This window comes from Salarias fasciatus, chromosome 2 (assembly GCF_902148845.1).
Source record: "Salarias fasciatus chromosome 2, fSalaFa1.1, whole genome shotgun sequence".
Lineage (NCBI taxonomy): Eukaryota > Metazoa > Chordata > Actinopteri > Blenniiformes > Blenniidae > Salarias > Salarias fasciatus.
Genome location: NC_043746.1, coordinates 11,432,940 through 11,460,697, shown reverse-complemented (window position 1 = coordinate 11,460,697; position 27,758 = coordinate 11,432,940). Strand labels below are relative to the sequence as shown.

Here is a 27,758-nt window from a genome sequence, read left to right as displayed (position 1 = left end):
ACACTGCTGATATAACAAGCACCTTTAAGCAAACATGGGTTTTCATAGAAACAACTCTAAATTTCCTTGTATGATTTATTGTAATTAGTGTGCAACAGATCTATCTTAATCAGTTAAATACAAACGGAGACAAGTTTTAGTTGTGACAAGAACCCAGAGCCTTGATGACTCCAGTGGATTTATTTTGTTGCATTTATCACAAGTACCAAGCCAGTACTGTTGTGCCTAATGGTAACACAGCCCAATGAGAACGCTAGTTTACTGAATCTCGTATTCAAAGTTCAAATAGTAACAACATAAGATGCCCTTTTGACAGTTTGGTCAGGTGGAAACTTTTTTTTTTTTCTCAAAATGCAAATTTTTCTTTTTCTTAGAAAAAAAAAAGGCCAAAATATGTAAACAAACAAGAGAAAGAACAAGAGAACATAACAGCACCAGACACGATAAAGTATCGACAGAAGTATAAAGAGACGTTGAGCCTTAGCACCAGCACACATCCCCGCTGTCAGTCCAGCAGTCCGGAGACGAGAAGGCAGGGTTGTACCAGAGTGAAGGCCGTGTTGCTTCAAGTAGGTACCAAAATAATAAAATCTATCAGTATATCAACGTCCTCTGAGTTTTTAACCCAGTTATGGGGAAGGAGTGCATGAGTCACTTCTCATCGTCCTCTACTCTTCCCCAGTCGTCTCCCTCCACCTCTCCATCATCATCATCGTCGTCTTCATCCACGTAATCACCCCAAGTGTCACAGAGATCCTCGCCCTCGTTCTCCTCTTCTTCCTCCTCCTCCTCCTCCTCTTCATCTTCCAGGAGGTGACCTCCAAAAAGTGTGTCATCCTCTTCATCTTCCACTATCTCCATCTCGTTCATGTCATTGTCATCGTCCTCGTCGTCATCTTCATCATCGTCATCATCATCCTCTTCCACCTCTTCTATCTCTAAGCCACACACCTCGCCGTCCTCCACCTCCCCGTCTTCTCGATCCCCCCTGGAGGAGGCCGGCGTGGAGAAGCCTTTCCCCTCGCCGCTGTCGGTCAGGTAATTCTTACAGGAGGGCGTGAAGCTTGAGGTAGCGGTCTTTGTGTTGATGTAGAGGCGAGGAGGAGGCTCCACTCTGGACGATGCCGGGCTGCCGGCCGGAACAGAGGTGGGAGCTGCAGAAGAGGAGGCCATCCTGGACTCCGGCACCACGGGGTTTGAGACGGGCACAGAAAGAGCCCCCGGCCTCATGGAGGTCATGTTGGGCATGTACTCGCGGATCTCTCCCGGCTCCAGCGGGTCGGGCCCGCAGGGGTCGTGCTCACTGCAGGACAGCTTGCCATCCAGCTTGGAGATGAAGAGCATGCCTTCCCGATGCTCCTTGCAGTAGGAGCTGGGACACATCTCGCAGAACGACGCTGCCTCTTTACCACACACGTCGCACTGGTGCCACGGACACTCCCACCGACCTGCGGACAACATCTGTCATTACTGCAGGCAGACAATGGAACTTCTGAGTCTCATTCTGAGAGATTCTGAGACACGCACACCCCAAACAAATCATTTAATGTGGCTAAAAACAGCCACCATCCCCCTCTACTTGCCTGCAGGTCTCTTGGCCAGGTTGAGGCAGTCTGCATGGTAGACCTTGGGACAGCCGGGCTTCTTACAGGACACGATCTGGCCCCCGTCACCACAGCTGAAGCATTCGTCTTCCCTCTCCTTTCTGACTTCTTGCTTGGACTTTCTCTTCATGGAAACTCTCCTTTTCCCTTCCCTAAGTTTCATTTTATCAGCTGCTGGCTGGTTCTATACAAGAACAGGAGAAATGAACATGAATAAACTGTTCATAGACTCGGTATGTTAAAATGCATGGATCAAACGTGAAATGTCACCTTTGGCCGAACACCCAGAAATCCGCTACAGTTGGGTGCTCCACATTTACAAGCGGTCTTTCCGTTACCCCGACACTCCAGGTTGTAGTTAAAGGTCAGCTCCACACCTAAAGCACAAATTAAATTCGCTCAGATGTGTAAACCTTCCTGGATTCTGCACTGAACAGAAAAAAATCAGACGCATGCTGTTGCTCAGACCTTGTGGGATGTCCTGCAGCGCAAAAAGTCCCACTCTGGTGTCTCCGTTCACAGTCCACTTCTGCGTCTCACAGTTCGGCTGACAACTGTGGTTCATAAAGCGAGCCTGGTTGCCTTTGGGCCCAGCGTCAATGACCCGGTCCTGCAAAAAAGAAAACAGAAAAAATAGCAGTTTGTTTCCAAGCTGATCAAGAGTGAATTTGGTGTGAACTTGAAAGTAAACTGACTGATTGTAGAATTTGCACAGAAAGATCAAAGCCTCTTTCTGTGAGATCATTATCCACTCAGTGTGTGTTAGAATCACCTTGTCCAGTGTCAGCATGTAGAAGTTACAGATGTCGTTCTCTTGAGCGTGTCGGATCCTGGCTCGACACTCTTCCTCATCGATCATCTCTCCCACATATTCACTCACAAACGCTCCCTGAAAAGTTACAGCAAAACAGACTGTTGAACAGAGGACTCAAAATAAACCTCCAACATTTGGCGTCTGCTCTTCGTCTGGACAAACCTTCTTGATGTCCGACACGCCTCGCAAACCCCAGCCGCAGGACAGCGTCCGGTAAATCTCCACGGGCGTGTACTCGCGCTTGGTGAAGGCCTGGTTCTGGCACCGGTCGCCTGCCGCACACACCTGAGGGTGGCACTCGTACATCAACATGCGGTTGATGCACTCCGAATCGACGCCGCACGGGTTCTCATCCGACGCCTTGCAGTTACATCGTGGGATTTCTGACAGGTCGGCTGTGAAGATCTGCACCTTCCCGATTGGCCGGTTTACCTTGGACACAAATTCAGGGCAGGATTTTTAGCGAACGCCGTTGTAATTCAAGCTGTGCGTTTGGTGTGGCGGTGTACCTTGATGTGCTTGTATGGCGGAGGTTTTCTGTCGTTCTTTCTGTCCTCCTGAAGCTGCTTCATCTGTCGCTCCGCCTGAAGCTCCCGAAACCTCTCAGCAGCTTCGGCCAGGGCTACAAGGAGAGACGGGCCGTGATTTAAGCACCTCTGAATCCACTCATGAGGCATTAGACACTGTTAGTTGAAACAAACCTTTCTTGTACACTGCATCAGTGCCTTTGCCCATTTTCTCTATGTTGTGCGTGTCACCCTCCATGTAAGGAAACACCCTGGCCTGGTACGTCCACACAAAATCTTTGGAGCCAAAGAACTGCACCGGGAACTCTCCCACCTCGTGTTTCATCCTCAAGATGTTATTTGGGACGTCTTTGGCGAGGCAGACTTCGGCAGGCCACCATCTGAAAGAGTTCACAGAGGCTTCACGAACTCTGACACCGAAACTTTCATCTGGACAGCCACCGAACTGGCAGACGTCAAACCTTACCGATAGCGCCCCCATTTGACCCACAGTATGTCCTTGATGCGAGGCCTTTTCCCAGCTTTGCAGTCATTGCAGAACCAGCTGCCCTGTGGCATCTCGATGTTCAGACATTCACGATGGAAAGCAGCTGGACAAGCTTCACAGCACAACAAACTGCCGCCTAAACACACAGCAGGCAGTCAGCGTCTTCGTTGCTTTTATCGGTCGATTAAATGCAATCAGTAATGAAACATGGCTCAGCCCTTAATATTTAATGTTTAGAAGGTTTAAATCAAAGGTATTAAAATAAAATTAAAATTAAATGGGAAAACGAAGCATCTGCTTAATGCAAATAGCAAGACACTGGTGTGCTTTTAGACATATTAGCCAAGTGGGAATACTGAGGTAGAAAACAAGACTGAGCACAACATTAATTCCAATTAAATCATGCTCTCTTGAGAAACAAAGCAGGGTGTGTTTTTTGAGTAACTGTGCTTGTGTTTTAATAACTTTGGAAACATAAATACATTTCGGCAATATTTGTAGTTGTGTTCTTCGGTGCAAGGTTTTTACTTATATTGTAATATACAGTCTGGCACATATATACTGCATGTCATATAAATCTTAACATATATGTCCCTGAATGTCAGTGGAAAAGAGGAGCAGACTCGCCTTCAGAGCACACAAAGCACCAGCTGACATTAATGTGCTCATGGTTTTTGCAGCCTTTGCGGGGAGTGAAGTGGTTTGGACAGAGGAAGCCATTGTTGGCGAGCACCAGGCTTCCTGCTGCCATGCAGTTGTCGTTGGCATGATAGGCCACAGGACAGCGCACACACCGTGCCAGTCGACCTGAGACACAAACAACACACGGGGGAAACAATCCATGAGCATCTGTCCTTTACATCTGAATAATAACCAGAGAAAATACATTTGCAGGCTCTATTAAAACAATTCAACTGGACTTCAGCTGCCATCACGTACAAAGGTTGACAGGCACAAGCAGCTTTGGAGCTCACCTTTGGAGCTGCAGGTGTTGAGAGGATTGGTGATGTGGCAGGACAGACACACGTGCAGCGGGCAGCGGAAGCCTTTGTTGTGCGTCTGTGTGGCCGAGTAGGCCAGTATACAATCAGAGTGGTAGAACTTCCCACACAGTGGTATCATGCAGCGCTTCACGCCGCCGCCAGACTGCTTACACACAAAGCAGGAGTGAGCACCTGGGAGGAACACATCACGTTAAGCACATGCTTGATGTCAAGTCGTATATTTTAAATCACTTTAAGTATGATCGGTGAATACCAGTGGTGCATTCTTGACAGAGGAACTTCCCCTTGGGAGCCACAGACAGGCCGATGCACTGTGGGTGAAAGGCTCCATAGCAGTGGCCGTCGCACACCAGCAGGTCTCCTGTCCTTTCACACACCTGCACAAATATACCAGAAAATGATTTAACCCTCACAAATACAAGATGTGCAACAAACCAAGACAATTCAATCAAAATAGAATCTCTGATAGACCGTTTCACCTGACAAACGTTTTCTTTTAAGGAAGTCGCTCCGATTTTTCCTTTCACATCAACATGGGAAGAGAGGCCATCACTTACAGCAGCCGGCAAAATCTACAGAGAAAACATCAAGTGTTGTAACTCGAGCACAGTCTGATACCAACAGTCTTCCGCTGATGTTTGAACAGTCGTGCACACCTCCTGTTTAGGAGTTAGTGTTCCAGTGTGTCCACTCTGTTTCTCTTCAGTGCTGCAGGCCTCCTCCTCTGCCGTCTGCCTGGGGGTCTTTGAGTCCTGGGGGCTGGGGGGCCCCTCCTCCGGTTGTATGGATGCAACAGCGGCCGAGGATGTGCTGGGCACAGGCTTCTCTTTCACCAGAGACTCCAGCTGATCAATAGCAGATTTGATTGAGTTTAGTAAGGTTGAACGTGAAGTAGAAACATTTATTATTTTCTATCTCTGTCGTACCTGAGTCTTCTTGACCAACACCTTCGCATCGGATGCAATTCCACCGAGCTGCTTACTCTCCTGGTGAAAAGATTAATATTAGTATAAGTGTGAAATATAAGGCAGGGGCAGATGGTTTGAGACAAATCTCCCTCCTGACCGACCTTCTTCTTTCCAGGAGCAGTAGCTACTTCTTCTAGGGTACAGTCCAGCACCTTGTGTGACAGTTTTCTCGGCCTCTTTCTTTCCAGGGTTGATAAATCTGGAGTTGCAACACAAATCAAATATATTGATCATCCTTATTTTCATCTGTAGTTCAAGCACAGTGAGCTATACTGTAATTAGTGGCATTATCAGTACAAACAAACTGCAGGTCTTTCTTACCAGATTCAGGAGGTAGATCAGTTTCTTCCCCGGTTCCTGTATCAAGGCAGAGCTGTGTGGTGTCCGGAGACATGGAGCGCGCTCCAGGAGAGGGACGGCTCTGAGCCGGACTCTGGTCCGGCTCTGCCGGAGCCTCGGCGGGCTCTACAGGCCGGGGTGAGGTAACAGTGTCTGGTGTGGTGCTGGGATCACGAAGTGCCATCATCCCTGAAGCTTGCTGCACACAAACAGGTGGACAGAGCTTCACGAGAGCAAACTAAGGCGTCATTTTGAACACATAGAACGTCTCTACCTGTGCTACAGTGGCAACAGTATTGGCTAAGGTTTAACTGACATTTAATACATTTCTTAGGATGCCTTACAATTCATCGCACTGGGTACAAAACCACAGCACTGTGTCAATGACTGCAAAACTACTGAAACAGAAAACTCTTGATCTAGTTGTTGAAACGCTTTGAAATTAAACAGGATGTTTTCAAAGAGGAACAAAAAATATTTAAATGTGTGCATGTTTGCTACTTGTTGTGGAAGCAAAATAAAAAGTGTCTTCTTTTTTTACCATTTTGGAAGACTCTGAGGTGTGTTTTTTGGATCTCTTTTTTGGGGCAAATATTTGTTCATACTCCTCAGTTGATTCCAGGAGTCTTTTCGTTGGTTTCCGGAGACGCTTGCTCTCTGAATTTCCTGTGCGAGAGTAAACAACAATTATCAGTTGCTCAGCGATTTACCATCGCTGTGAACGAACTAATCAGCAGCTGCTCGAGTCTTACCGGCCGTGCTGCTGGTATCTGGTGAACGCGAGTCGTTCTCCGAGTGCTTCTCAGCTGCCAGATCGAGATCCAGTGATGCTCTCACAGTGCAAGACTCCTTCAACTCGCTCAAAACGTCAGGCTTGGTCTCAGCGGCCTCCTCGACCACCTGCCAGCGCTTCTTTGGAGCCACGGGGGACTCTGAGCTCTTATCGAGGTAGCTAGCAGAGAGACTGGCGGCGACGAGAGAATCGGCCGCAGCGTCCGCCAAGTCAGCGTGGCCGCTGACGTACTCCCTGCCGTAAGCCATGTCCGCCAAGTCTGAGGAGAGCCCAGGTATGTTGAGTTTCAGCTTGGCAGGCAGTCTTTGTTTTCTGCGCTGCTTGTCTGAGTTGCCCGACTGAGACAAAACCAGTAAGTCCTTACAGTGGTAGGTATCAGCCGACATGATTGCTTTAGACCGACTGTTGGTTTTTGCTGCTGTATTTGGGGAGATTTTGGATTTCGCTGACTGACCGTTTTCCAGTTTGATTCCATGACTGAAACTGTCATGAGGACTAGTCAATGGATCACCTCCAGCAGAAGTAGGGATCACAAGCGGCTCCTCTTTGATGAGGACAGGCGGTGGAGGAAGCACCAGTGGTTTTCCCTCCTTTTCTCTAGTATCGTGCATGTCTTTCAGGAGCATTAGGAAAGTACTGAATTTGTAATTGGAATCAGGCTGAAACGCAGCAGACTCGGAGTTACTGCTATCATCCTCGAGAGATTTGAACATTATTTCCTTGACATCCTGAAAAGCATCCATTGGAGAAACAGAAGGGGATGGAGAAGAACACAATGGATCTGGAACAACGTTTTCCACCTTGATGCTAACAGGTTGCAAATCAGGATCACTGAAGCCCCCACACTTGGACTTAATCAATGAACCATTGCGAATGAGTTTCTTATCCAGCTTCCGAGGACGCCGTTTTGGAGAGCTGTGATTTACCGAGGATGAAGCACTGCTGAGGGACCTGCAGTCGGGAGACCGTTCAGTTCTGATGGGCGCATTAGCAGCTGTAATAACAGCGTAATCGTCAGTAGGTGCCTTCATTGAATTCGGGCTTGCGGCCAGTGCATCGTTGAAATCAGTCTCTTCCTCTGCTTTAAGAGCTCTCGTCATCAGGCGACTGCTGGCGGAAAGATCCTGAGAGTGCTTTTCACCTGAAGTGTACGACAGTTCAACACTACTGCTCAAATTCCCATCAGAATTCCTTTTAGATGTATATTTATTTCTTACAATGTTAGAGGAGTCACACGAATCCATACGCTGGATGGCTCTTGCAGTATTCTTTTTCGATTTTCTTGAACCCTGTTCTTTTCTGACCAGTGTGTTTGTATCCAGAAGTGGGGACACCGCTGTGCGTTTTGGACGATGCAGCATTGGAACTGACTCCAGGTCTGCGTACGGCGAGTCCTTTGGCTCTTCTTTCAGTGCACGAGTTGCTGTAGGAGTCTGGCAAGTCATGTTTGTGATGGTAGAGGATTCCCTTGACCCACCGACTATGTGGCCAAATATGTCCGATAAACATTTCTTTTTCTTCTTGCAAGTGTTACTCTTGTTGGGAAGGGGAGTTGAGTTTTTGAAGAGGCGGTGCTCCTTCCCGTTGGGGGACGTGCAGGGTGACGGGGATCGAGTCGGGTGCACGGAGGGAACCTCGGGTGGCGTTTCCGTGGGGAGCGGGCTGGGTAAACGCTCCTCTCCATTGACGGACGCTGAAAGTGCACTATTACTATTGCTTTGCCGGACAGTCCGAAGATACTCAGCTTCCGCCACACTGACTTTCCACGCAGTCAGCAAGCTTTTGGGTATCTGCAAACAACAAAATTCACATTAAAATTACTTTTTAAAGTAAGTTAACAGGATATTTTGTTGTATTTAATCAACAGTTTACCGTGTACTTGTAGTCCTTCTCCTTCTGCTTGCCTCTACGCCTGAGCACAGGAAGCTCTTCAAACTGATGGCCTCCTTCAAAAGGGAAAATGGCGTTCCCTGCGACCCAGGCACGTTCAGTAACCTCCCCAAGTGTCCCGAGAAAATACACCCGGACAGGACGAGGACTAGGAACTACAAAAAAATGAGAAAAATATTCCTCCATTGAATTCCCATTCAGCTTAAACAACTCTTAGAACTTATGCTGATCTACGAGGTAAAGGTTGAAAACGCCTTTCACTCCTATATAAACATTACCTTTCATCTTTGTGTGAGTCCCCTGGTCCACATCGCAGGTGATCTGGCATGGCCACCAGGGTCGTCTGTTAAATTTTGCCCACACCAAGTCCCCATCCAAGTATTTCACTGGAGGAATAGGTTTTTTCTTTGGGCTGTTGGACTAAACAACAAAATGAGTGTGAAATTAGTCTGAATTACTACTGTTCTGAATCTGTTTTCTCAAAATCAAAATTCCTGTCATGCGTAAACAACACAAACAATATGGTAGCTTATTTGAAAACCTGCAAGGTGTGACTTGCTGGTATTAAGTTTGAACACCACTGTTATACATGTTTACAATTTGAAAATACGATCTAACCACATTGAAAAGGGTAAACATTATAAACATAATACATGATTGTTTCTATTCAAACCTATGATGTAAATACACCAGCACATCTCTCGGTGTACATGAGTTTTAAATAAAGTATATGTGGTGCTTAATAGAACAGAAATACTTTATTAAACCCAGAGGGAATTTCTTCAACTTAATACTCACATTTGAATTAGTGCCCGCAGGTGAGATAAGTCCAGGGTCAACCGGAGAGGTAAGCTCACCATCGCTGTCCGACTCCTCGCCCGCGCTCCACTCATTCCTCATAGTGATTTCAGGCAGAGCGCTGGGACTTAGTGTAGGGTTGAGTTCAGATATCGTTTTGGACATCAGATTGAACACCGTAGGTTTGTACATCCTCTTATCCGTGCCTGAGTTGCATGTGCTCTTGCTCTCTGTAACAGTTCGAGCCTGATTCAACTTTGGGGAGTGGTGAAAAGTCACAAGGTCCTCCCTGTTGGCATGCTCCCCCTCATCGTCCTCCTCCTCCTCCTTAATCTCACTGCTGTCAAATAGTGTTGACTCAAAATGCAGGTAACCATTTGGGATTGGAGAACAGTGTTCGAAGCTGTCAGAACTGTGAGGGGAGAAGCCGTTCCTGCTCACGTCCTGCAGAGTGTCAAAAGACTCCATGTCGTCGTTGCCCGGGGAAGGGGGCAACTCAACCGTCGGCGCCTCGAACCCATCGTCGTCACTGATGGGGCTCGCACAGTGCAAGCTGCCCCTGGGATGGAGGTCCCTCTCTAAGTCCAGTCTGCTGACGGCGTGGTCCAGGTCCGGGGGCCTCCTCTGCAGGTACCGGTCCGGCTGACCGAAGCCCAGAAAAGCGGGCTGCTTGAGGCTGGAGGTCGGCAGCTGCACGGCCGATGCCTGGCTGGACCCTCGCCTCGCAGAGCCACACTGGCTTCCAAAGGAAGTGCTAACAAGGCCATTGTGGGGCCTCTCTGGTTGGCTTGAGTCAAACACTGAGCCCACCCTAAGACCCGGTCTGTACGACTGATTCATGTTGTCATGTCTATATCCTGTCAAAGACAAGCACAAGCAGGGTTAAATGAGGGAAAGAGAGTCTTCAAGTTTCAATCAAACACAGTGCGCCGGGCTGTTTTCATTTGTATACAAAACAACACAAGTAAGCATGCTGACAGGCGCGTGGATACATTTCAGAAATAGCACAGTGGCAATCATTTCCAGTCCGATTGTAACCTAAATACACGAAGGAGCATACCAGTCAGCTCACACTCACGCTCACACACTAATAAGCCGACATTGCATGGCCTCCATTCTGGAGGCCAGTCGGACAGTAGAAGACAAAACACCTAGCCGCTGGTCCGCTGCGATCACACGTTTCATTCACAAACTATCAGGAAACACCGCCGCTTTTGTCTGGAGAGAGAGGCTCAGCGTACCGCCAACTAACACAGTGAAGACAGGAGCCGTGACACTGAGCCATCACACAAACACTGAGTGGCTCACACAAACAGGCTACAGCCGCACACCGACATAGGAAGCTACGATTAACTCACACACACACACACACACACACACACTCGCTCACACACTCTCTCACACACACACACACAAAAAGAGAGGGGCCGATCGCCACTAAGTTCACTACACTATCAACATGTGGAGAAACGCGACGAAACTCACCATTTGGAGGTCGGTCAGCGTGAAACCAGCGGCGGATGTGTGATCAAGTGTCACGGAGCGAGTGTTTTCCTCGGTTTGTGAGAGCAGACGCGCTCAGTCCCAGCTGCAGCGGCTCTAGCAGTAGGCCAAGGCACGGCTCTCATTCTCGGCACTTCATCGCCTCATCAACGGCGGCCCTCAGGAAAAAAAACAAAAAACAAAAACTGTCATCTTAAATACAAAATAAGTAAATCTCCGTTTTGCTGCAACATCTTGGAGCGGCGAAATGCAGCGTGTCACAGCCGGTCCCCTCACAGCCACAGCGGCTTATTTACTACAGGGTTTCTGTCGAAGTGCCCCCGGTTATGTTAAAACAAGCCCAGACTGACTGTGTTGGTGAGCTGCAACCAATCGGCACTGCTACCCAACCCCCCGTCTGCAGAGGGCCGTGACACTCACCCTACACACCAGCACGCTCACAAGGCAGGCAGGCAAGGCAGGCTGAGGCGCGCGCGCGCAGACACACACACGCATACATGCACGCACGCATGCACGCACGCGTGTGCACCCAGGTGAAGTTTTTTAAAGTCACTGATAAATGGTAATAATGGCCATAACAGCCAATTAAGAGCCGGCCCGGCGTTATAAACGCGGGTGGTTTATGTCCTGCAGTCCATTGTCTGCCTGCAGGAACAGAGCCGGGGCCTGCGCGTGCAGGAGCGGCACGGCAGCGCACAAGCCGCCACAATGCGCTGCTAACCACACACACACACACACACACACACACACGGCCTCGTCTCTGGTCAAAACCAGACTCCGTGCGCCATGTTGGCTCTCTCCACGGAGAGCTCTGACATGAGGAAATAGGCCGCCAGGCGCTCAGGAAAATGAGATGAAGACGCTCGCGGCCGAGTCGTCCCGCGGTTTAAAAAAAAAAACGAGTCGTCCTTCCAGCTTTGTCCTCATTTGACACTGAGTTTTCTGGAGGTGCGCTTTTGTTAAAAAAAAAAAAAAAAAAAACCCGCACCAAAACGCGCAGACTTACAAAAAGGGAGGCTGGGGTCGACGCAGCGGGCCGGTCCCGAAATGTCAGACAAAGACCGAGCACCGACATCCCGACCTGACGGCCGGTGAAACGAGCTCCCGGTGCTGTCTGGGGGAAACACGTCTGATCGGGGACGGCTCCTTTCTCTAATGTCGCTTAGGTGAATAATCAAATAGAGAGATCACAGAGATCACTAATCCACCCACACTTGTTAGACCAACTGCATGTTTACGATAATATGTTGCTTTATCGTATTTTGAATCAGTTTCACTTTTAAAAACTGAGACTACAACTCAAAGTGGAAAAAGTTTACACAAGCAGGCACAATAAAAGGTTATGCGAGTCATTGTCTGGGGACACAAGCCCTCTTGTGTCTTCAGGGAGAACTGCAACCTTCTGACGGGGTGTGAAAAAGTTTCTTTTATTTTGGTTTCACATACAGTACATGAGCGTTTATTACAGAATTCACAAAGCATCTTTCCTGTTTGATGAAGTCGATCAGTATACCAACATACATATAAAACTCTAAGTGCTTATTAGGTGATGTGGACGGAAACAAGCTTTTACAATAGAGGATATTTACATAGTGCAGAAATGAGTAATACTGTGTTGAAAAGGATATTACACATAGATTTTAAGATAATTAGATCTTCTGCAGCGCACTCATTCGCAAAGTAAAATGCAAACCGGAAAAGACGTCAACAAGACACAAAGGACAACTACACACTGGCATGTTTCTGTTGTGGAAAAAGTTGACTTGACGGACTGCGTGTACCAAAATGTTTATGAATGTAGAAAAGTTCACGAGAAAACAGTCATAAAAACGAGGGAATAAAGAGAACTTTCCTTCAAGGTTCAAACCACAAACTGATAAATATATTTTTTTTTTGCTTATACTGATAGTTTATAAGCATGCATCTCAGGAGAACTGGAATAACATACTTTGATTTCACTCGTCGATTGTGATTGGATGACGAGAATGTCAAACAATGTAGGTGAGAAGTCAGACTGAGCCATTAGTTTAAAAAAAAACAACAAAAAACACTTTTTCTGCTAACATTTCTGAAATGTTTACGTGGAAACCCACTTGCTCATGCAACCAAATGTTTTTCAAGTCCAGTGGAGACAGCTGCTGAGCTACTGGCTTCATCCACTTTCCCACTGGGCTCACAGAGGTCTCTTTTCTCCATCATAGTGTATGGGAATGGTGGGACATCACAGCTGGTGAAGTCCAGTTTCTTAGGAGCGCTGCAGTTGTTAAAGTCAAATTTCTTGTTGGTGTCGGAGCCGAGCTCAAGCCTCTTGAGCCGGGTCAGACTCTTGATGCTGCCGGGCGGCCGACCGGGGCTGACTTTGTATCCTGCGGCTTTGGTTGTTCCCAGAGGCCTCCCCGGGCTGGTTTTGAACCCGGCGGCTCTGGTCGTCCCGAGCGGGCGTCCCGTACTTGTACGGTACCCGGCGGACTTCGTGGTCCCCGACGGCCTTCCCCGTCGCCCCGATTTCACTATGCCCTTCTTTTTCTTCGAGCCTTCGGGTCCTGGAGCCTCGCCGCCCCTGATTCTCACCGTCTGTGTGGGGAAGTCACTCTGCGTGTCTAGCAGCTGACATGCAGCAGCTTTGTGTAGGCCCTGTGGCAAAGGGGCAAGGCCGGCGAGGGACAGCTGCAAGCCAGGGGTGGCTGGAGAGGGGTAGAACTTGCTGGATTGTGTGCTACATAAATCAAAGTGGCTGGCTGGGTGGCAGTCCTCTGCCAGGCCACTCATGCAAAAATCATTGCTGCTGGTGGTCACCTGATGCATCATTTTCTGTTGGGAGGCAGAGAAAAACAGACGTTGGACAAATAGGGCAGGTGTACTCAAACAAACGTGGACCCCATTTTTGACAGTGGAGCAAAAAGAAAGGGCCTGTTAGCGATGCAACACGGGGTATTACTAATGAAACCCGGAAAGTCCCTTTAATCTTAACTCTCAGCCTGTAAAAGCTGCGCTATGCACATAAAAAACGACTTAAAAGGCTCCCAACGCGGAAAGCATCACTGTTTGATGAGAAGAAACGAACAGTTCGTACCTTATTTGTTGTTGGATGTTGGACGGGAAAGGGTTAATTTGGAATCGCATACACTTCCCTCCCCTGACAGCCACAACATCTTTCAGAAGGCGCTGCACAATCCGCGCCCTGCCGCCTCTCGCTATTGTCTCAACGCGGGGCTGCGGTTTCTGCCGCCTGCTTCATGCTTGGATAATCCCGCACGCAGAGCTTTGGATGAGAGTGGCAGCCATTTTCGGCCGGAGGAGGAGGAAAAAAAAATTTAATAAAACAGTATGCGTCAACCGCGCATGCGCAGAACGAGAAGCCGTCCAGGAAGCAGATCTGTGACGCAACGCTTCAGCAAAACTAAAGATCTTATCAAACAAAGAAAGCGCTCAGTCTGAGCCTCAGATCACTTCACTAAATGATTATAATTATGTCCCTGCAGCAACACAAGGGTGAAAACATTATTTGAACTCGACTGATATACTGTAAACAAACACTGCTTGTTGTTAGAAAATGCATGCATGCAATGTCACAATGACAACAACAGAGACTTTCCCATTTTGTAGTTTTATTAACATCTGACACATAAATCAGACACTGGATTTATGGAGCAACTGCAGTGCTAGAGCAGGTAGCAATGTACATGTATCAACGTTCTCTCCCCCAATGGTGGTCTCTGCAAATTCAGTCCGCAGGAGTTAAGACTCCCTGATGAGCTTGGTCAGCTTCTGGATCTTTGTTTTGGTGGACATGTCCACATACTTGTCACCAATACTGACAATCATGCCTCCCAGGATTGCAGGATCGGTCTGTGAAAATACAAAAAACATTGAAATTATTCATTAAAAAAAAAAATGCTTACATGGATGTTTATTCATCAATCTAGGTTCAGAATGATATTGATCATCTTAAGTGATGCTTTGAAAATATTATCTGTAAGTTTGTGGGATTATGTGTCAGAACTGTACCTTTGTTTCCAGCTGGATAGTTTCACCTTTCTGAAGAAAGCCCTTCAGAGCCACTTTCAGGTCAGAAAGATTTGCTTCATCCAGAGGCTGAAAATTACATATAAAAAAAAAAAATCAAGTAGTTGTCCAGTAAAAATGCAGACAATAATAGCTTCATACGGCAATACAGAATATTGCTTTTTAAAATATATATGTGTGAGAAAGGGCATGCATCCCTTTACCTGAGCAGTAGTGACAGAGCAGAGCACCTCTCCACGGTGGGCGCTCATCATCTTCCCAAAAGCAGTGATCACATCGGGAGTTAGAGAGAGACGACCATTGTCAGCCAAAACGTCTGTTGAAGGAAGATATGAAGATATGACAACGTCAGGAAAGATTTACTACCAATATCATTTTCCCATCTGACAATCTGGAGGAGAAATAGTATACATGCTGTTAAAAATATAATCCAATTCAACAACTCAACCCTTATCAGGTGAAGAAGTTTCATCGTGGAGGGGCACAGCTGCATGAACTGATATGGGGTTGAGGGGAATGTTTTCCAATTCCTGTTTTTCTATTTAATCTTCTAAAATAAATTGTGATCAAAAGAAATATTGTGGCAGGTAAAAGAAAACTTTATTTTTGTTAAAGCACATTTTTGTCTGTTTGCACCTCCAACAAAACAAATTCCTCGTATAGAATACTGTACCTAGCAATAAACCCGTTTCTGATTTGAACATTCATCTATTGTTTTTGTAGTAGAGACAAATTAAAATTAGGGCTGCACCATACTGGCCAAAGAAGAGTTCAGATTTTTTTTCCTCTTATGGATCTCAACAGTTGTGAATAATTGTATCTAATAATGTGAAAATGATTATAAAATTCAGCACTCATAACAAGCTGCCTTGGAATGAAAAACATGCTTTATGTGAGTTTGTGGGTGTGGGAATCAAAATGGCTCAAGATAGGCAGCTCCGCAGCACACCGAGAACCTTCAGCTCAGTACTGTGGTAAATGTAAAATACAGTAGTTCAACGGTGGTCTGTTTGAGAGCTTTTTCCCCACTCAGAGATTGCATGTTCTCACAGGTCTAACCTCCACTCAAATTTCTTACCAACTATAACAGATCAGTTTGAGGGAAGGGTGTCACACTGAATATATTTAGAGTTTGCTCATATACCTAGAAACAGACTGAACAGCGTACCTAAAAGAGCAACAAAACTGTAAAATGTGAACAACTGGGTGAATGATCCCTGTGAGAAATCTAGACAGAGCAAAGGCATGTCATGTGTTCCTCATTCCACCCAACAGTAACATACCAAGAGAAAACATTTGTATTAAGTATCAGGAGACTAGTGGTTAATAGGTTTTCAAAATGGTAGTAAAACACAAAAAAGTGGCAAACACTGTATCATACAGACTATAAATCTATACCAGTATCTTTTGTGTTTTAATACCATAATTTCATATCAGTCCAATCACACATGGGGCACTGGGGTCACTTAGATCTGGTCAGTAATCAACTCACTGATGAGGTTGATGGTGATGGCTGAAGCCTTAGCCTTTGTAAGAGCATCGGTGAAGGCCTTCTGCTTGATGCTGCGCTTCACGTGAGGATTCAACAGGATGCCAGACATTTTGGGGTCCTTGATCAGTGACTGAGAAACAAGATGGCACACAGCAAAGAGGACAAGTCAGACGCTGGAGGACAAGCAAGTCAACATGGAGTGGTGTGATTCCCAGTACCCCAAAATTAATACTGACCAAGTCATTGTTGCAGATTCATATTCAGTACAACTATAACATGATAAGTACTGATAAAATGACATGATTATCTCAGGAAGTACAATGTTGACACAACATCTTTCCTTCAATTCTGTTTATGCACATTGGGAGACTTTTTTCCCTTTTCAATAAACTTACAGAAACGTTTCCCAACTCCTTCTCCACTTGGTCCAGCTTGTTCTGCTTGCTGGCAGCTGAGAACAGAGCAGTGGCATAGCGACCCTCCACTCCGTACACCTGGATGGGAGGCTGGACACAAACACAAACACACAGAAACACACACACAGTGAAACACAATGTAACACATTTACATCATTATTATGATCGGCCGTGAAAAGCGTGTGTGACGGATATTTTTACCTTGACCAATTTTGAGACAGGTCTGATGACAGACGTGCTGAACTGGCGGACCTGGAAAAGAAAAAAAGTCAAAGTTATGAACACAAGTAAGTAAAAATCGGTGCTAATAAACTCGTGGGACGCTCTGTACAGTTGACGTTAGAGACTGTTAGCTAGTAGGCTAACGTGTTAGCAGTCATTCAAGTGCAACGACTTGTTTGAATCACTCGGGCATTTAGCCGAACTTTCTGCTCACCACAAGCAATGCAACATAAAATTCAGTTTACATCCTGTGAAAATAGAGGTGCGTGCCGCCATAAAATGAATAAAATCGCATAAAGTGATTGAATGTCTTACCTGCTGTCCTAGCATGTGTGCTGCCATTTTCTCCTACAGCTGTCCAGAGTGGAACGACCTACTGCGCATGTGCATATGAGAGGAGCGCAGAGGCTTCTGGGTAATGCAGTTTTATCCGTGCTCTTTAACAGGAAAAGGAAATGCTCCAAAACGGACTACAAAAGTAATTCTACCGTCAAACAAGCCTACTCTCTGAAAGAAGCGTGAACCTCGAGAGATACTTTTATTTCCACACTGCATTTGTTATACAGATGTTACTTTATTCTATACAGTTAACCCATTAAACAATTGTCATTAAGCTTTATGGTAATTTTGGGTGGTGGGGGAAATATAGTCAATTATGCTGAAAATAATATTTGTATGGCTAATTCTTAACTAAAACTGCTGCCACGTTGAGCGATGAGAGACACTGTCTTTCTGAAACTTCCTTTTCCCACAGCAAAGCTTTAATTCCTGCATGAGACATGTTTACATGACTGCTGTTCATTTATTTGACTGTCTGAAATTGCCCATGCACGCACAGGGAGAACATGTAAACTTTGTTCTGAAAGGGTTCAGGCCTCAAACCAATGCAACTTTTGCGATTAATAAATAAATAAATAAATAAATAAACGCAACAGGACAAATGAGCCTGTGTTTGCTGGTGACGTCTTGGTAAAAGAGATCCAGGCTCCAGACGCTCCAGCCGCTCCGCCATGCAGATCACCGAGTGACCTTGGCTGCAGCACAAGGAGAGGAGCATCCTCCGCGTCTCGTGAGAGCTCCGCTCTTGAGCAAAGCGCGATAAACCTGCACGTCGGGCAGCGTTGGCGCATTCCTTTTCCACGAGCGCACAGATGCTCGCGCGCAAACACGCACGCTCGCGCGCACGCACGTAGAGGCGAATGAGCAGCGGGGAGCTTTAGCTCGGAAGACGTAGCGGAGCCCGGGACACCGACGGGAAGAAGCTCTCCGGGGGATTTTTTTTTATTATTATTATTATTATTTAAAAGCTGGTCGGCTCGCTAGCTGACCGCTGCGCACCAGGCATGGACGACAAGTCTTTCACCAAGGAGCTGGACGGATGGATCGAGCAGCTGAACGAGTGCAAACAGCTCACAGAGAATCAGGTCAAAGTCCTCTGCGAAAAGGTAAGCTTTGCTCAGGGAGGGAGGCGAGGTTTTTTTTTTTTTTTTTTTTAATCATGCTGGCCGTAACGATGGGCCGATTGCTCACATCCCGGGTGATATCACTGAAATCATTCCGCTGGAGCCTGGTTGTGCGTGTGGCCTTGCGTTTTGGAGCGCACCATTTGGCCGCAGCTGCATGCAGCACATTTCTAAAGGCAAAGCACTGGCCAAGAAGATGGAGGGGGGTGCCTGCAAATATGTTTTCCCGAGCTACGCCCACGGTTGGTGCTTTTTCCACCACTGGAGAGCACTGACAGCAGCACACTCCACAATAATCTGCTGCGTATCTGACAATCTGGAAGAGATCCTTTATTATTGTCATTATCATGCTTGTATTAGGACTTGTTTACAACACATACACGCCCACCCAGTGCCACATTGTGTTACCTGTTAACCATCCTCCTCCTCTCTTGTTTTGGGTTTTCCTGACAGGCCAAGGAGATCTTGACAAAGGAGTCAAACGTGCAGGAGGTGAGATGCCCAGTGACGGTCTGCGGAGACGTTCATGGGCAGTTCCATGACCTGATGGAGCTGTTTAAGATTGGGGGGAGGTCTCCAGACACAAACTACCTCTTCATGGGAGACTACGTTGACAGAGGCTACTACTCTGTGGAGACAGTTACACTTCTGGTTTCTCTTAAGGTAAACATCGTCATAAACCTCTAGAGATAGTCACCCAGGCCTAGGGGACTGTGATTATTGTTTGTCTGTTAATTCATACAATTGTTCACAGGTACGGTTCCGTGAGCGAATCACAATCCTGCGAGGAAACCACGAAAGCAGACAGATCACGCAAGTTTACGGCTTTTACGATGAGTGCTTAAGAAAATATGGAAATGCAAATGTTTGGAAGTACTTTACAGATCTGTTCGACTATCTGCCGCTCACCGCACTGGTAGACAACCAGGTAGGATGGTGTCTTCACACGTGACGCGTGACGTACGGCACAGTCACAGGGGCTCTGTTATTTATGTCCTCTTTCTTTTTGAAGATATTCTGCCTCCATGGAGGATTATCCCCCTCAATAGACACACTGGAACACATCAGAGCGCTGGATCGCTTGCAAGAGGTTCCTCATGAGGTATTTACTGTCTGTTTTCAGTTATATATTGGCAATTTGTTTCCTTTTTCTTCTCCACATTTTCTGTTTTCCTGTGGAGTATATGGCTGTTCGGAGGGTGATTGTGGGAATGCTTTATCTCTATTCTATCAGTCATGCACCAATACTGTGTGCAAACTGAGAGAACTCATACTCTACAAATTCTAATAAAGCATGCACAATGTTTCATCCCTTCATACTTTAGGGTCCGATGTGTGACTTGTTATGGTCGGACCCAGATGACCGCGGGGGCTGGGGCATATCGCCCCGCGGAGCCGGGTACACTTTCGGGCAGGACATTTCAGAAACGTTCAATCATGCAAACGGCCTGACTTTGGTTTCGAGAGCCCACCAACTGGTGATGGAGGTACTCACGCTTTACTGACCCGATGGAACGATTTTAATGTTGACATGGGGGATTACGTGTAACTAATCTGTTGATCGCAGGGTTATAACTGGTGCCACGACCGCAACGTAGTCACAATCTTCAGTGCACCAAACTATTGCTATCGCTGCGGGAACCAGGCAGCGATCATGGAGCTTGATGACACATTGAAATACTCCTTGTAAGTCGTTTTTGAATAGATGTTTATGTTAATATCTATTTTTTTCTTGCTTGAAAGCTTGACGCTTTATTTTTACATCCCTGCTCTAAGAGAATCATTATGTGTGTACATAAGAGACGATCTTTCCTGTTGTTTGTTGTAGCTTACAGTTTGACCCGGCGCCACGCAGAGGAGAGCCGCACGTGACACGGCGCACGCCGGACTACTTCCTGTGAGGCTCCAGGGTCGGAGGGGCAACGGGCTGCAGAGGGAGAAGACGCTTTCAAAACCACCAAAATCGTGTGCCATAATTCCAACAAAACGGAACCCGCCGTATCTAACCAAACACTACCATCCTCTCAACTTTTTCCTCTCTGTGCATGATGTTTTAATTGCTAGAAATGATTGCAACCATGAACTTTACTGTCATAATACCTGCTGGTTCATCAGGAGAAATGAATGAAAACATTTCTGAGAGTAACGACTAAATGTGTGTAATCTTTGTGCTAGGGTGTTAACGATGACCAGAGTGTGTTGCCATATACAGAATATAAGCTGCATCTTTCACTCGGCATGGCCTCAGATCAAAGGTTACAGTACATCCAATGTGAACTATTTTCTTTTTTGTATCTGAACCGCGGCTATTTATTTCGTGAAGTGAGACAATAAGGTTCAACGTCTGAAACGTGTTTCTTCTCTTTGCACTTTTGTATTTGATTTGTATCACATTGCACTGACAAGACTTGGTTCTTTTTTATACCCTGTTACAGTGTAAGCAGGTTTCTTCCTGCTGTCTGTTCTGGAGAGTTAACATACTTCATTTAAGCTGGCAATATCGAGACAAACAGCAGCCAAATGTAAGGAAGACAAATAATCTCAACTCTTGTGTTTTGCAGCCACAGCTATAGAGAATAAAGACAGAAGATGCTTGTCATTTGTTTCCCCTGATCACGGTTTGTGGAGTTATTTCCCACAGCTCTCATCAGTCACCACTAGATGGAAACAGACTCCTGAAATCTGTGCTGATGATCAGCTCTGATCAGATAATCAACTGAAGGGCAGTCAGCCCTTTATTGTGAATGTGTGCAGGAAAACTGAACATTTAATTAACATTAACATTTAATTTCTGTTTTTATTTTGTTTTTGTATCAATAACTTTGTATGATATTATTACTGTTATCATTATTATTTTCAAAAATGAGAATGTCATTACTGTTGGTATGTAGCATGCCATTTTCAAACTGGATTTTTTTTTCCCAGTTTCTTCTTTTCTTATTGTTTATTTTATATTAATCTCCTTTTTCGTGGATGTGTATATTTTTTTTAATCATTACATGAGCCAAAAAAAAAGGAGTGTTGGTTTGTAGAGACATTTCCTTTGGTGAGAGTTGAGTGTCCTCTATGAATGTCATTTTGTTGCACATGGAGTGGGGTGTGTTTGCGTGCGTGTGCGTGTGTGTGTGCGTGTGTGTGGAAATCCTGCAAAGTTTTAACAGATATTAATGATTTACTGCCTGTAAGTCAATGCAGCGATAATGCATGGAGCATTGGCGGATGCGGTGCACAGGTCGCTGCTGAAAATAAAAGCATGATTCAAAGAGCCCTGCTGGAGTGGAAGTGATTTGTCTCAGCCTCAGAAATGCACCTTGCATTTTTTTCCCCCCTGTGTTTCATCGAGTCGTGGAGCGTCAGGAGTGCGCGGTGTGAGGCTGCGCCGTCGCGATCGGAGGTGACGTTGTGCACGGCGGCTGGAGGCAGGGCTTTTACTGCCTTCCACTGGGGGATGTGCCTCTGTGCGCGCTGGATGTGCGCTCTCCGGCTCTGCTGACGCCGCTGCATGACAAAAAAAAAAAAAAAAAGGGAAAGGGAAATTAGCTGGCTGCAGCCTTTCAGGGACGTCTGACGGACTGCCGGAGCCCACAGTGCAGTAAGTAGCTCGTGCACGTGCTGTCTCGCGTGTGATCGGGACCCGTCCGGCCGGAGCAGAGCCGGGTCCGCGTTCCGTCCGCAGTTTGGGGGAACAGTGATTAAGACAGTTGGGCTCCTGGAGAAGCCTGCTGGAGGTGTGGATGTGGCAGGCTGATACTAGTTGAATCTGGGGCGCACAGCTGGACGCTCATCATTCACACGATCACACCTGACATTTTATTTGATTTGTGTTTTGGTGGTGGTTTTGTTTTGTGTTGTTGTTTTTGTTAATAGAAAAAGAAAAGAAAATCCAACCCGCACACACAGAAACACCACCAGTCACGGTCCAGATTTGACTGGTCTAAGTCGGGTTAGACAATGCATGGGATCCATCCACAGCGCGTGTTCACGCTGTTTCCCTCCCTGATGGAGGGCAGGCTGCCAGCAAACGACGCTTAAGTAGCCGCGATCTCGCACCTCTAATAGTATTTTGAATGATGTCTTTGATTGGAGGGAGTTGTTGTGGAGCGGAGGTTAATGTGTAGCCACGCAGGCCGCCGGTGATTGGTGGAGAGTGAGGGCAGAAGCTGCTCAGGGTTTGGAGATCAAAGGTCCGTCTCAGTGCAAAGTTCAGTCGACTGCTATCACTATCATTAGTCATTCACCTTCACATTATCACTGGAAGAACATGGACGACCCAGAGAGGAAATTGACTCATGTGTGCCACACACACACACACACACACACACACACACACACACACACACACACACACACACACACACACACACACACACACACACACACACACACCAACCCAGACTTTATTGCTTTATTTGATCAGCTTCAGAGAAAGGGCTGATTTGTTGCCATCTCGTGAGAGACCCTTTGAGCTTAAATCAATTTAAAGAGACAGCACGTCTCAGATTCAGATCTACTATAAGCTTAAGATGTCACTTCTTTGTTTTTTTTTATTGGTGTTGGAAATCAAGCAGCCATTTTTAGTGCAGCCTCAGGTGGAGATGTCCATGCTGCCTCTGCCTGGCTCCTGCTGCCACTGCCCGCACAGCAGCACTTCCATAGGAGCGAGGAACAAATGGTTAAAAACCAGATCAGACTGGGTTACAGGGATCCATATGCAGCTGCTGTATGCTCGTCTGTAAAGCTGCTGTTGTTGGACGGTGCCACATCCAGCAGGTCTGCATGATTTTAGTGTGACACTGTGAAGTAAAGGATGTCGATGCTTTGTGCTTTGAGATTTCTGTCTCCAAAATAACAGTTTCCTTTCCCCTGCTGGACTCAATTCTAACCTGATGTAACTTTACTGTCTGTTTTTCTTTTATTTTTCATCACATATGCATCTTCAGTTCCTGCCAGCAGCATTTCAGAAGCACAACAGTTGATAACTTTAGTTATTTTTAGTCATTTGTCCTTGGCTTTAGTGCTTTTGTTCTCTGACTTCTGGCCTGTCAGCACCAGTGAAATGCTGAAATAATGAACTGTTGTCAACACAGTCTTGCACAGCAGGGATCAGAAGTCTGATCGGCAAAATAACGCTGACATGCTGAGCGTGAATACACAGAGCATGGAAACATGTATTTATTGCAGGTCAGTCAGTCTTCGTAATGACCATTTTGAAATTTATCACACATCTGTAACGTCCAGTGACTCCAAGCCGGTCTAATCTGGATTTGGAACGTTAAGTAAGAGATGTAACTTTAGGGAAGTGAGCCCTGCTGGTGCCAGAAGCCGCATGCGGTTTTATTCCTCTTAATTAGTAGCTGGTTGTTAAAAGATCGGTGCTTTTCTATCTCATCAGAGTCAGAAACGCAGAGGGTTTAGTCGCCAGCCCAGAACTGCTTTTCACTCACAGTTTGGGGGGTTGGTGTGTGCCCATAACAGGGCTTTGCAATTTAGCGCTTCACAACCCTTGTGTCAGGTCAGCCGTCGCCATGGCAACGTTATGCTGAATTAGTGGCATGGCAGTCGAGAAAGGAGCTTTGTGTTTCACGCGTCCTCCTTCGCTGACTTGTGTCTGGAAGAGAAGCGAGGACTAAAGAGCTGGAGGTCTCTGGGTGGGAGCCAGAGAGCAGGCTGCTGGATTCCTGGACCAGAATCAGTCGCTCTGCTTCAGGCAGAGACGTTGTTCTTACATTGTTATTGCAGTGTATTTCTCCTCCAGTGGAAGTTTTTTTCTGAAAAGCTGACAGAATCTCACTGCGTCTTGATTGGCTTTCTCCAGATAAACATGGCGGCAGAGCTTTCCACTTCCATAAACATCAAGGAGCCCCGGTGGGACCAGAGCACGTTTGTCGGTCGGGCCAAACATTTCTTCACCGTCACAGACCCCAGGAATGTCCTGCTCACCAACGAACAACTCGCACACGCACACAAAATCATCACCGACTACAGGTACGGCTAACACCAGCTTCACCCCAAGCAGCTGACCAAGAAGACAGCGTAAATCACTTCAGTGCAAAAGTTTGTATCATAACTGTCTTGCAGGCAAGGTGTCGTCTCACCAGATCTGACAGAGGACGAGCTGTGGAGAGCCAAATACGTCTTCGACTCGGCCTTCCATCCTGATACGGGGGAGAAGATGATCCTGATTGGCCGCATGTCCGCACAGGTCCCCATGAACATGACCATCACTGGATGCATGATGACGTTCTACAGGTGAGAACTTGTGTGTCAAGCCGTGGCTGGCAGGCCCGGACTCCTCTTTACCGCAGCCATTAAGGCCTCCTGCTGCTGCTGCTGCTGCAGCGCCTCACAGCTGATGAGGGGGATTCACAGGCGTGAGGTCTCTCTGTTCTCCAGTCTCAGTCTGATGTTGGCGTAATGTTCACTGTCATGTTGAACTGGCTGACAGGGAGCCCTTGGATGTCAGTGGTAATGTAATTACGAGGAGCTGTGGCTTTCTCCTGCTGAGAACTTGTTGCGTTGCGGTTAAAACTCTTTTGACACGTCTTCACCCTCAGTAAAAGGTGAAGTGATGAAGTTTTGGTATCAGAATCAAATTCTAAGATTTATTACATGTTAGTAATTGAAGGTCACTGTTGCCTGTTTTTCTAAATTTCCACGTACACGTCCGTCTTCAGCACAGATTATGAGCCGGACTTCATTCACGCCCTCGACCTTTGCTCTTCGACCTTGCAGGACGACCCCGGCCGTGCTGTTCTGGCAGTGGATCAACCAGTCTTTTAACGCAATAGTCAACTACACCAACCGGAGCGGCGACGCTCCGATCACCGTCAGGTGAGGAAGGAGACGTCTGGCAGCGGCGCCGACGACATTAACCCTTTCATTCAGCGGCGGCTGTGTGTCATGTGACCGGTGGCTCTTCTGTTTGCAGCCAGCTCGGCACAGCGTATGTGTCTGCCACCACAGGGGCAGTCGTCACCGCTCTAGGACTAAATGCACTAACAAAGGTATAAACTCATGTAACCCCCGTACCACGGCTCATTTTAATGTCCTGGAATCACATGCTTTCTTTTTCATTAATCAAGGATAAATCATATTAATCAGTTTTCGGATTGTTGTGCCAGCTTAAATGCAGGCTTTGCCCTTTGACCTTTACGTGCATCATCTGAACTCCAGTTTTCATGCCTCCTCTCTCCTGCTGCAGCACGTCTCACCTCTGATTGGACGCTTCGTCCCGTTTGCTGCTGTGGCTGCTGCTAACTGCATCAACATCCCTCTGATGAGACAGAGGTGAGCAGGACACACAGCGTCTGCAGAGATGTCTGGCTTTTTGTTTTCTGTCTGAAACACGTCGTCTGGTACCATCTTGTCTCCAGGGAGCTCCAGCACGGTATTCCCGTGACAGACGAAAACGACAACAGGTTAGGGGAGTCGACAAAAGCTGCTCAGCAGGCCATCTCTCAGGTTGTGGTCTCCAGGATCCTCATGGCTTCTCCAGGAATGGGTACGAATAGCATTTTGTGAGAATCAGGTTTTTTACTGGAAGACACCAATACGGGTTGATTAAAAGGACGTGTCGAGTCAAACCAGGAGCGTCATGCAGCGGAGTTTGAGCTCAGTAGAAAAATAAATACATTCAGAAATCCTCTCCAGACTGATGACCAGATCCCACATGTTTTACATGCCTATGACTACTTACTGACTATGTTAGTGGGATTGATGTGTGTGTCATTATTTTGCAGCTATCCCTCCATTTTTAATGAACCATCTGGAAAAGAAGGCCTTTCTGAAGGTAGGCGCAGCCCACACCAAGCACTGCGTTTTCTGATCGCACATACATCCCTAAAGCACCGCGAGTGTAAACGGCGAGAGCGTGCCGGCTCCTTTCAGTCGCCCCGCACTCGGAGGGGATGAAAGGCGGCGATGACGCCACGCCGCTCCAGTGCAGGAATTCACCGCTGCCTTTGTGCCTCTCATACAGTTTTTTTTCTGCCCGGTCTTTTCAGAGGTTCCCATGGATGAGTGCACCCATTCAAGTCAGCCTGGTGGGATTCTGGTGAGTCGTCACAGATGGTTCACCTGATAAGCCTTCATGTGGAATTACTTTACAGCTCCAACGCTACTGTGTGTTTTAATATCGCAGTAATCACATCTGTGTCACTGTAGATTTGGCAGGCTGCACAAAAATGACACAAGCTAACACAGACGTTTGTACACACAAGTGAGCGGTTAATTTTTTGTCATTCTTTTCTCATTCTTCTGTCCTCTAAATAATTACCCACATACAGCTGAATTATTGTTTCCGCCTGACTCATATTTCCTCGTGTGACCTGCAGCTCAGCGTGACCAATAATCCTTGTGTAGCGTTGCTTCACTCCAGCTCCTGGCTTATCGTGTTTCTTCACAGCGTCGCTCTGCGGGCGGCAGCGTTGCTCCGATGTTCACACTTCTGCGTCTCACACAGATTTCAGCAGCTGTTCGATAGATCACCTTGACACTGCTGCTCATTTACACTCAGCAGAAACACAAACCTCGTGCAGCTGCAGTAGAACTGTGTTCAGTGACGTTGGAGGACAAATGGCAGGGTTTATTTTTTTTCTAACTATTAAATGAGTTTCATACTCTGATGTGTTTTTCAGCCTGGTGTTCGCCACACCGCTGTGCTGCGCGTTGTTCCCTCAGAAGAGGTGAGTGAACATGTTCTTCATTCCAATGAAAACACACATAGAAACCAACAGAATTAAAACAGATTAATCTTCTCTTATGATAAAGACTGTAAGGAACAGGAAAAAGCCCCGTCCAGCCACTGAGCGTGACCGTCCCTCGGCCGGTTATTTGCGGAGTGTCGCAGGATCCTTTGTCGCCTGGAAAGTTGCGTAACGCGCGAACCGTGTTTGTGCTCGACCCATTAACTGGGCTGCGTCTCTGCCTCTGATCCAGCTCCATCGCAGTCAGCCGCCTGGAGCCGGAGCTGCAGGAGAAGATCCGGGCCAGCCACCCCGGAGTGGAGAGGGTCTACTTCAACAAAGGGCTATGAGTGTGCGTCCTCCACCCCCCACCCCCCCCCCAGCCTCACCCAAACACTGCCACCACACAGCTGCAGGCCCCATCCCCGCCTCTCTGCCGGCTCTCCTCATTCACTGTGCCAAAATTAAGTTTTGTCTCGTGATTTCCAGCGTTCGGATGGATCTGTGAGGATCCCCCCCTCTCAGCCAGACTCCTCGTAATGAGATGTTTGCTTCTGTCAGTGTGATTGTTGATTTTACTGAAACTCCTTGAAAAATATTGGGCTGGGTAAGAAATTCGATGTTCCTCATGACAGATGTATCGTGGGCCGTGTAAGATTGTTTAAAGTGATTTTACCCCCCCTTTGTAAAGTACTTTTATTTTAATTGATCATAAATCTCCATGAAAA

At 46.9% G+C, this 27,758-nt stretch overlaps 5 protein-coding genes across 7 annotated transcripts; 2 read left to right on the top strand and 3 right to left on the bottom strand.

Moving 5' to 3' along the window:
- Positions 1-139: 139 nt before the first annotated feature.
- nsd1a (nuclear receptor binding SET domain protein 1a) lies at positions 140-11,754 on the bottom strand. 2 transcript variants are annotated; one of them, XM_030111769.1, is made up of 24 exons: positions 11,734-11,754; positions 10,710-10,885; positions 9,225-10,081; positions 8,705-8,846; positions 8,409-8,581; positions 6,496-8,326; positions 6,285-6,409; positions 5,726-5,942; positions 5,506-5,609; positions 5,363-5,422; positions 5,093-5,281; positions 4,916-5,008; positions 4,690-4,813; positions 4,407-4,607; positions 4,060-4,239; positions 3,412-3,568; positions 3,120-3,325; positions 2,928-3,040; positions 2,581-2,850; positions 2,377-2,493; positions 2,073-2,214; positions 1,875-1,981; positions 1,584-1,788; positions 140-1,448 (listed from the first exon to the last, which is right to left on the bottom strand). In XM_030111769.1, the coding sequence occupies exons 3-24, from the start codon at positions 10,062-10,064 to the stop codon at positions 652-654; spliced, it is 6,393 nt and encodes a 2,130-aa protein (XP_029967629.1). In that variant the 5' UTR covers positions 10,065-10,081; positions 10,710-10,885; positions 11,734-11,754; the 3' UTR covers positions 140-651. The 2 variants fall into 2 exon arrangements, with proteins under 2 accessions (XP_029967629.1, XP_029967637.1); XM_030111777.1 differs by lacking the exon at positions 11,734-11,754 and having other exon boundaries at positions 5,506-5,603; positions 10,710-11,196.
- Positions 11,755-12,139: 385 nt separating this feature from the next.
- LOC115403051 (UPF0461 protein C5orf24 homolog) lies at positions 12,140-14,034 on the bottom strand. The gene is made up of 2 exons (XM_075410459.1): positions 13,801-14,034; positions 12,140-13,538 (listed from the first exon to the last, which is right to left on the bottom strand). Exon 2 carries the CDS (start codon positions 13,533-13,535, stop codon positions 12,825-12,827), a length of 711 nt encoding a protein of 236 aa, XP_075266574.1. The 5' UTR covers positions 13,536-13,538; positions 13,801-14,034; the 3' UTR covers positions 12,140-12,824.
- Positions 14,035-14,321: 287 nt separating this feature from the next.
- On the bottom strand, positions 14,322-17,294 carry atp5po (ATP synthase peripheral stalk subunit OSCP). Of its 2 annotated transcripts, none has more exons than XM_030111857.1 (7): positions 17,199-17,294; positions 16,863-16,913; positions 16,637-16,751; positions 16,246-16,371; positions 14,957-15,069; positions 14,736-14,822; positions 14,322-14,576 (listed from the first exon to the last, which is right to left on the bottom strand). In XM_030111857.1, exons 1-7 carry the CDS (start codon positions 17,223-17,225, stop codon positions 14,466-14,468), a joined length of 630 nt encoding a protein of 209 aa, XP_029967717.1. In that variant the 5' UTR covers positions 17,226-17,294; the 3' UTR covers positions 14,322-14,465. The 2 variants fall into 2 exon arrangements, with proteins under 2 accessions (XP_029967717.1, XP_029967710.1); XM_030111850.1 differs by having other exon boundaries at positions 16,246-16,375; positions 16,641-16,751.
- Positions 17,295-18,163: 869 nt separating this feature from the next.
- On the top strand, positions 18,164-20,477 carry LOC115403042 (serine/threonine-protein phosphatase 2A catalytic subunit alpha isoform-like). The gene is made up of 7 exons (XM_030111828.1): positions 18,164-18,328; positions 18,800-19,009; positions 19,101-19,274; positions 19,359-19,448; positions 19,672-19,833; positions 19,914-20,032; positions 20,175-20,477. Exons 1-7 carry the CDS (start codon positions 18,227-18,229, stop codon positions 20,245-20,247), a joined length of 930 nt encoding a protein of 309 aa, XP_029967688.1. The 5' UTR covers positions 18,164-18,226; the 3' UTR covers positions 20,248-20,477.
- A 1,388-nt stretch (positions 20,478-21,865) lies between these two features.
- Positions 21,866-27,455, top strand: sfxn1 (sideroflexin 1). The gene is made up of 11 exons (XM_030111815.1): positions 21,866-21,938; positions 24,162-24,331; positions 24,425-24,595; positions 25,079-25,177; positions 25,275-25,350; positions 25,548-25,633; positions 25,720-25,847; positions 26,086-26,135; positions 26,350-26,399; positions 26,983-27,030; positions 27,284-27,455. The coding sequence occupies exons 2-11, from the start codon at positions 24,168-24,170 to the stop codon at positions 27,378-27,380; spliced, it is 969 nt and encodes a 322-aa protein (XP_029967675.1). The 5' UTR covers positions 21,866-21,938; positions 24,162-24,167; the 3' UTR covers positions 27,381-27,455.
- The last annotated feature ends 303 nt before the right edge of the window (positions 27,456-27,758 follow it).

Excerpts from the sequence above, each read along its gene's own strand:
- nsd1a (XM_030111769.1), bottom strand. The coding sequence starts at position 10,064 with ATGAATCAGTCGTACAGACCGGGTCTTAGGGTGGGCTCAGTGTTTGAC. Across the intron at positions 4,814-4,915 it reads TAAAAGAAAACGTTTGTCAG|GTGTGTGAAAGGACAGGAGA; the intron begins GTGAAACGGTCT and ends ATATTTGTGCAG. Across the intron at positions 1,449-1,583 it reads CCTGGCCAAGAGACCTGCAG|GTCGGTGGGAGTGTCCGTGG; the intron begins GCAAGTAGAGGG and ends TGTTGTCCGCAG.
- LOC115403051 (XM_075410459.1), bottom strand. The coding sequence starts at position 13,535 with ATGATGCATCAGGTGACCACCAGCAGCAATGATTTTTGCATGAGTGGC.
- atp5po (XM_030111857.1), bottom strand. The coding sequence starts at position 17,225 with ATGGCAGCACACATGCTAGGACAGCAG. Across the intron at positions 16,914-17,198 it reads CACACATGCTAGGACAGCAG|GTCCGCCAGTTCAGCACGTC; the intron begins GTAAGACATTCA and ends TTTCTTTTCCAG. Across the intron at positions 14,577-14,735 it reads CTATCCAGCTGGAAACAAAG|ACCGATCCTGCAATCCTGGG; the intron begins GTACAGTTCTGA and ends GTATTTTCACAG.
- LOC115403042 (XM_030111828.1), top strand. The coding sequence starts at position 18,227 with ATGGACGACAAGTCTTTCACCAAGGAGCTGGACGGATGGATCGAGCAG. Across the intron at positions 19,010-19,100 it reads CACTTCTGGTTTCTCTTAAG|GTACGGTTCCGTGAGCGAAT; the intron begins GTAAACATCGTC and ends AATTGTTCACAG. Across the intron at positions 20,033-20,174 it reads GACACATTGAAATACTCCTT|CTTACAGTTTGACCCGGCGC; the intron begins GTAAGTCGTTTT and ends TGTTTGTTGTAG.
- sfxn1 (XM_030111815.1), top strand. The coding sequence starts at position 24,168 with ATGGCGGCAGAGCTTTCCACTTCCATAAACATCAAGGAGCCCCGGTGG. Across the intron at positions 25,178-25,274 it reads GACGCTCCGATCACCGTCAG|CCAGCTCGGCACAGCGTATG; the intron begins GTGAGGAAGGAG and ends TTCTGTTTGCAG. Across the intron at positions 27,031-27,283 it reads GCGTTGTTCCCTCAGAAGAG|CTCCATCGCAGTCAGCCGCC; the intron begins GTGAGTGAACAT and ends CCTCTGATCCAG.